Genomic DNA, 7,211 nt, shown 5'->3' with positions numbered 1-7,211 from the left:
TGAAAGGGATTCTGAGAATTTTTTGGAAAAATGTTGATTTTTAAAGTTTCTATAAGCAATTACATTTTTAAACAATCTTTTTTCAAAACTCATTTTCTTAAAGTATTTGACGAAAGTTGATGAAATTATTTTTGTTAGCGTAGTGGTATTGGAGCTTAAAAAAAAACACATATTTTTATAATATAGAAAAAAAAAGATTTTTTTTAAATTAAAGCATTATGAATATCCAAGTTGCATTAAAAATGAANCAAATATTTTTATAATATAGAAAAAAAAAGATTTTTTTTTAAATTAAAGCATTATGAATATCCAAGTTGCATTAAAAATGAATGAGTGTTTTCCATTTCGTTTATATTTTCGAAAATGCATTTGTTGAAGAAAATATTTCTAAAACAAAAATTTTTAGACCTTTTTTGTTTATTCCTTACAGCAACACTTGTCACAGCGCGCACGCATCATGAGCCATGCACGCTCACCGCCTCTTTATCCCTCCCTCCGCCCTCTTTAAAGCCCTTTACGCCGCCTCCGAATGACAAATGGATTTTGTGAGAAGCTTTTTCAAGGCATCAATATACTCGGTGTTTTGTCTTTGCTGGCCGAAGTGTNTCTTTACGCCGCCTCCGAATGACAAATGGATTTTCAAGGCATCAATATACTCGGTGTTTTGTCTTTGCTGGCCGAAGTGTTAAGAAAACGCCATTTTTTCTATATTTGTTTGCGATGTTGCTTTGACCAGGGATCGAAACTTGGCTTTGCGGAGTGGTAATACGCACACGACGCACATTCATGTCATCATCTAAAATATTTCCTTCTATCCTAACTCTCGAACTGTACATATGTACATATTAAGGACTTAGTTGAATTCGGAATTGTTCTCTGTTTAAAGTTATGATTTTGAATACAACGAAAATCACTCAATTAATTCCTACTGGGTGCGTGTACTTTGCACAGATGCATACATACTTATAAACAAAGCTAGTACTGCATACAAATTTCATATAAAAGCCGTCACAAACCTCTAATTTTTCCTTTAAATAATAAAACTCAAATGGAATCAAGCCGGAAGAAAACACCTCCAAGGAGAGTTACTGCGCTGCTTAACGCAGAGCATAAAGGATGTCCGACCTATTTGCAACGCCATGATATGTTCAAATTCATGCGTTGGAATTTGTGGTTCTGCGCTATGTATCGGCTTCCGCTCGAAAGTTATTTTCCAATTTTCCTACGATTTATGGCCATTACTTTGGATTGGATTTATGAGCTGTTTTTATATTTCACATTACTACATATCGACATACTCTTCATATGCACAATATATCGAAATCAGGATAAAGATGATTTAGAACTAATCGTTAGTTGTATGCTACAAGCCATTATCTATACATGGGCGCTTATTATTAAAATATTTTTCAAGCGCGTTCAAGCGAAACGCTTAGGATATTTAATGGAATATTTGAACGCTGAAAGTCGCATGCACTCAGCTGCAGGTAAGCAAATAAATAGTAACGTAAGCTTGAAAAATTTATAAAAAATCTATAAATCTGTAAAAAAAAAAATCTATCATTAAGGATTCACTTATGTAACAATTAAAGAATCTGCAGCATTGTCCAACACTTGGATTACAGTGTTTATGTTTTGCTGTTATGCTGGCGCCGGATTTTGGCTGTTTGTTCCTATCTTTAATCAAGAACGGACTCTGCCGCTTGCCTGCTGGTATCCCATCGATTATAAGGTGTGCTTTTGCGAAGAGAACACTGCCAAACTTTTGTATTCCCTTTTTGATCTCGTTTTCTCACGCTTACTCTTAAACCCCTTCTAGGTTCCAATTGTTTATGAAATCGTTTACTTACTCCAAGTTATTGGACAACTACAAATCGCCGGTGCTTTTGGTTGCACCAGTTCTTTCTTTTTACTTGTTTCTTTGCTATTTTCTGGGCAATTCGACATCCTTAACTGCAGTTTGAAGAATATTTTAGCTAAAACTTACCTTAATTTGAGGAAACCAATGTCGGAACTTATGTAAGCTCAGATTTTATTAATCACTATGATCGTTTTTCGCTGAGTTTGACAATAGTAATTTGGTTTTATTTTTTTTTTTAATTACGTTTAAATTATTTTTTCATATTCGATATATTCGACGTATACGAGTATTGCACATATTTTTCTTTCTTTCATTTTCCTCACCACCAACCTTTGCACGTCTGCTTTAAGCTTCAGCTTTCTTATTATCTATAGGATTGTATTGAACTAGATTTCTGGGAAACCGGTAAAGCGTGGTTTTAGTCATAGTCCTACGGTACCATACCATGCCATTACAGGTCTGACTAAGCTTTATACCATAACTATTTTTAAGGTTTTCTGACACGCCCCGACAATTTTCAACGCTCGATTAGCCAATCTCAGTCATACTATGCAGTTTCTCGTAGGTGATGTGTGGTGGCTTTGGAAAGAGGATGAGCAAATTGTGTCCTGCAAGAGGGACGTTTTACATATTTCCTTTTTCAGCTACTCGAGAAAATAATAATAAAAGTCAGCGGACTGCTCGCGAAATCAGGGATGCGACATACGTACAATCTCGATTTACTCTGCGTCACGGCAGCTAGATCCATTCTGTTTGCTTCTGATCCCATCACGCAGTGGCCTGAAATAATCTTAATTAAATGTCGGAGAAGTGATCGCACCAGTCTGAGCAATGGACTAGATTTTGTATCTAATATAGGCCAGTCATGTGGTATCCTACATTTGGGATATGTATACCATCTTCTATTCGCCTGTTAGGTACAGGTATTTTCCGGCCCTCATTTGCAAGATGATAGCGAAATACCTACGTTGGGAGCAGCACTAACCAGAGACGATAAGGTTCCCTTCCTTGTCAGTTTTCACGTCATGCAATTTCCTTTTATATCACAGTGATCTGGCACTATATCTGTCACGAAAACTGAGGCTGAGAGGAAGCTCTTGCCAGTATACCCCACTTCTCACTTTTAGGTCTTACTTGGAGTCATCGGTATAAATCAGGACAATGCTATCTGAAACCTAATGTCGTTTCACTAAACCTCATTCAGAACTCAATTAACACTCCAGTCTTGTGTTTTGTTTGGTTTTGGACGCTTAAATCATAAAAACATGTGAACAGGATGAACCGCGACCAAACAAAAATCGACGTAGTCTTGTATCTTTAAAAAGAATTCGAAATTGAACCTTAATGCAGCCTTAAGCATGCGAAAGTCAATTTCTCTTCAGTTTTCTCACGGGATTCCGGTGTCCCATGCAGGAGTATTGAAAGTCTAGAAATTAAATAGTAAATCAGTAAGGATTTTTGTAGCTATCAATCTTACAGGCATATAAGGAGCTTGTCTTCTTTCGAACGCGCTGATCCTGGTGAAAAGCTACGCCTTAACGTGCGATCAAAACGATAATAAATGCGGCAGAGGCATTAAAAGAAAAAAACTTACTACAGTAAAAACCCAGTAAAGGTTAAGGTGCAGCTAACNGTTGTAGCTATCAATCTTACAGGCATATAAGGAGCTTGTCTTCTTTCGAACGCGCTGATCCTGGTGAAAAGCTACGCCTTAGCGTGCGATCAAAACGATAATAAATGCGGCAGAGGCATTAAAAGAAAAAAAACTTACTACAGTAAAAACCCAGTAAAGGTTAAGGTGCAGCTAACTTTTTTTTTAATGAAAGCTTGCCCCCATCACTCTGAAAATATTAGCCAACACCCTTGCGAAGAAATAAAGCATCTCGAGGCTAGTTCGCGACTATTTCATGACCGTTTCGAGGCTAATTCTGGATCACTCGAGAGTAGTTTCGGACCACTTGACGCTACTTTGAGAATATTTTAGGGCTAGTTCGATTTCATTTCGGCACAGTTCACGATTAGATATTTCAGGANTTTCGAGGCTAATTCTGGATCACTCGAGAGTAGTTTCGGACCACTTGACGCTACTTTGAGAATATTTTGGGGCTAGTTCGATTTCATTTCGGCACAGTTCACGATTAGATATTTCAGGACCATTCCAAGACTAATTCAGGAATATTTCGGGACTTGTTCGTGATAATTTTGTGACTAGTAAGTGACCATTTCGGCTTCGGAAGATACTTTCGGGACAAGTTCCAGACTTTTTCAAAACCATTTTAGGCCTATTTCAGGAGAATTTTGGGAATATTTCGGGATCATTTCGAGCTAGTTCGAAACTAGCGAAACTTTTCAAGAACGCCGTATAGCAGAATAACACTCTATCTCAAAATTGAGTTGCAGAACGCACTATCTCAGCTGCCGATTCAAAAACGCCCTATCTCAGCACATTTTCAATGCATGTTCAACTGAGAACTGGCTTCCGAGATAGGTCGATCTTCCTGACTAGTATTCCCTACTGAANGTTTTCAATGCATGTTCAACTGACAACTGGCTTCCGAGATAGGTCGATCTTCCTGACTAGTATTCCCTACTGAAATCTCACTCTTTAATTTATACCTACTCGTTTTCTCTCTATAATTATTATAATTTTATACTTCTTAACCGCCTTTTCCTTTCTTTTTCCCCTATTACCCTACCATCAATCTCATATTATTTTCCTTCATTCAACATTCTCGCTTCCTTTTCAGCGCTCTACGCGACAAACAACAAAGCGCCAACTCCGAGCTTAATCAATATTATAGCGCTAAGGAACATACCACCGATTTAGATTGCATACCACATTTGTTGGATGTGAAATCATCGAAACCCAGAAGCTTCTATGCAGCATTCAAACGTGCGTTTGTGCCCTGCATAATACATCACCGTTACATACTTTCTGGCCTTGAGGAGTTGGAGAAGCTATACACTTTCATTTGGTTTCTCAAAACATTAGAAGTGACTTTGCTCGTTTGCTTAGTCTCATTTTCGTGGGTCAAGGTGCAATTAATTCATTTACAAATTTATATCCAAATTTATGTCAGCTTTTTTATTATAATTTTCTTGTTCTTTTTCAAAGTCGACTGCTGCCAATTCGTTTGTTCGCATTCTCTCACTTAGCCAGTATCTGATCTTGGCTCTATGGGAAATGTTTATGATCTGTTATTCGGGTGAAATTATATTTTTAAATAGTCAGCGGTGTGATGAAGCCCTACAACGTAGTCCATGGTACTTGCATTCGCGTGAAATAAAGCAGGACGTCCTCTTTTTCATACTCAATGCGCAGCGTCCTTTCCGATTGACCGGCGGAAAAATGTGTAACTTGAATGTGGAGAAGTTTCGCAGTGTAAGTACACTGAGTCCTCATTTTATATTTTAATGAAAGTTTGAATTTCTTTTAGATTTTAACTACATCGTTCTCGATCTTGACTATTCTACAAAAAATGGATCAGAGGGAATCACACCCAAAATAAGTATAAATACTCATTCATATAAAAAGTGAACGAAAGATTAAAAAAATTCAAATTAATAAAAATGTTTTATTATTTCTTGATTTGAATCGTTTTAATTTCGGTAGTAAGATCAGATTTTGGAATTAAGTTAAACTCTAATGCATTCCAAAAGGACTTATGATTACAAGAACGATCAAACAAAAGTTATGCCATCTAGCCAGCTTTTCCACGTCACCTCGCTCCATGTTCTATACCTATCTAGATCTTGGTGTTCGTTAAGACAAAGATTCCCTGGATACTAGGGCTGTGTAACTATTTGAATTTAAGCGAGTTGACTCAATTACTCAAGCTCATTTTAATGATTTGGCTCAGTGAAATGGCACAATTGAGCTATGACACTGTGCTGTCGAGGCAACACAGCCTAGAGTTCAATGTGCAGACTATACCACTTTTGTGGTTGATCAACCATTTTTTTGCTAAAGTGCGTTTCTACCGCATCTACCACCGTAAGCTTAAAATCTACCACATTTTACAATTTTTCTCATTTTACAATGTGGATGACAAGGACAGGTCATCCTTGAGACATTTCTGTGTCTCTATACCTTGCACAAACTGTATAATTCTGTCTATTGAGTTATGTTAAGGAACTCTTCTCTGCCCCTAGTAAGGAATATTAGCCTATGGTCACTATTATGGACACTACGTTATTCCCTTATTATTTGCTGCTCCTTTTCACTTTTTAAGCGCTTGCATCGCGGCCAGTGATCATTGGAAGTCATTTCTTCTGACATTGGTATTATGCCTCCACAAAGACAATGTCTGTGATCTGGATCTGTCACTAATTTCCAGAGTCGTCTGGACTGATACCAAATCTTACTTTGAAACTGTGTAATTCTAAGATATTCAATGTCACTTTGACGCACTGCCCATACTTCGGGCTTTTTGATCAACAAGTCTCAAATTACCTTGCTGCTGCTATGATTCAAACCCATTTATTGGCCTTTGAAGTTTCATGGCTCTTTACTCAGTAATGTTTCCAGAACCTCCATTGTAAACATGAAGGCGAGGAGTACCTAGACCTGGGCTACTGCCAAGTGCATTGCGTTTATCTTCTTGGCTCCTCGGCGTTAGAAAGACAAGGTCGATGGTCACTAGAAGCTCCTCTGTAGTTCTCCTTGTAATCTACAGGTTGTTTCCACTACCTGGCCTGAAAGAGATTGCAAAAACTGACGGCTTTGTAGATGTCTAATTCACCGACTTTACGTCCTTGCTTCGCGTTGCGTTTTGACGCCACGATCTTTTGGTGACGAATCCAAATATTTGGGCCTCATGCATAAAAAGTGAGCTAATGCTCAATTTAACTTTTCCACCAAAGAACTAAGCTCAAGCTCAAGAACTTGCGCTGAAAGTCGAGTGGGAGCGTTTAGCTTTTTATGTATAAGGCCAACTATGTCCAGGCTTAGCCTGAGAAGCTTTTCCTCAACGCTACTACAAATCAGTCGCCACGTTGAAATATGAAGCCCTCATTATACGATTTTAGTATCCCTATAGCGTAATTTGATGACTTCTCAGCACTCTTTGGGTAATTAATAACCCTATCCTTAAGGCATTTACAAAAATTAGTAGTAAGATAATGGGATCATTTTAAATTAATTCTCGGCTTAAAATTCCCTAAAGTAGTTGTTAGGAAGATACGCCAGTCAGATCTGTGAGCACTGTAATTTCCGCCATCGTTTAGAACGATATCAGACTTTCAGTAGTTCAGCCTCATTTTTGAGATGTGAACATCGAAAACAAATTTGATATGTAGTCCCATTCCCAGATTTCAGTGGCCGGCCTATTGGATAGCTAGGCTCGAACTT

The 7,211-nt window shown here is 37.8% G+C and overlaps 1 protein-coding gene across 1 annotated transcript; it reads left to right on the top strand.

The window, feature by feature from the left end:
* Positions 1-1,231: 1,231 nt before the first annotated feature.
* Or83a (Odorant receptor 83a) lies at positions 1,232-5,370 on the top strand. Its single transcript, XM_017622698.1, has 6 exons — positions 1,232-1,487; positions 1,569-1,732; positions 1,820-2,019; positions 4,609-4,897; positions 4,977-5,243; positions 5,299-5,370. Exons 1-6 carry the CDS (start codon positions 1,232-1,234, stop codon positions 5,368-5,370), a joined length of 1,248 nt encoding a protein of 415 aa, XP_017478187.1.
* Positions 5,371-7,211: the final 1,841 nt, after the last annotated feature.

Source organism: Rhagoletis zephyria, unplaced genomic scaffold, assembly GCF_001687245.7.
Source record: "Rhagoletis zephyria isolate East Lansing unplaced genomic scaffold, Rhagoletis_zephyria_1.1 Rzeph_scaffold_02895, whole genome shotgun sequence".
NCBI lineage: Eukaryota > Metazoa > Arthropoda > Insecta > Diptera > Tephritidae > Rhagoletis > Rhagoletis zephyria.
Note: the sequence above shows the minus strand (reverse complement) of the source record. Positions and strands in the feature narration are given on the sequence as shown.

Excerpts from the sequence above, each read along its gene's own strand:
- Or83a (XM_017622698.1), top strand. The coding sequence starts at position 1,232 with ATGGCCATTACTTTGGATTGGATTTATGAGCTGTTTTTATATTTCACA. Across the intron at positions 2,020-4,608 it reads AAACCAATGTCGGAACTTAT|CGCTCTACGCGACAAACAAC; the intron begins GTAAGCTCAGAT and ends CTTCCTTTTCAG. Across the intron at positions 5,244-5,298 it reads ATGTGGAGAAGTTTCGCAGT|ATTTTAACTACATCGTTCTC; the intron begins GTAAGTACACTG and ends AATTTCTTTTAG.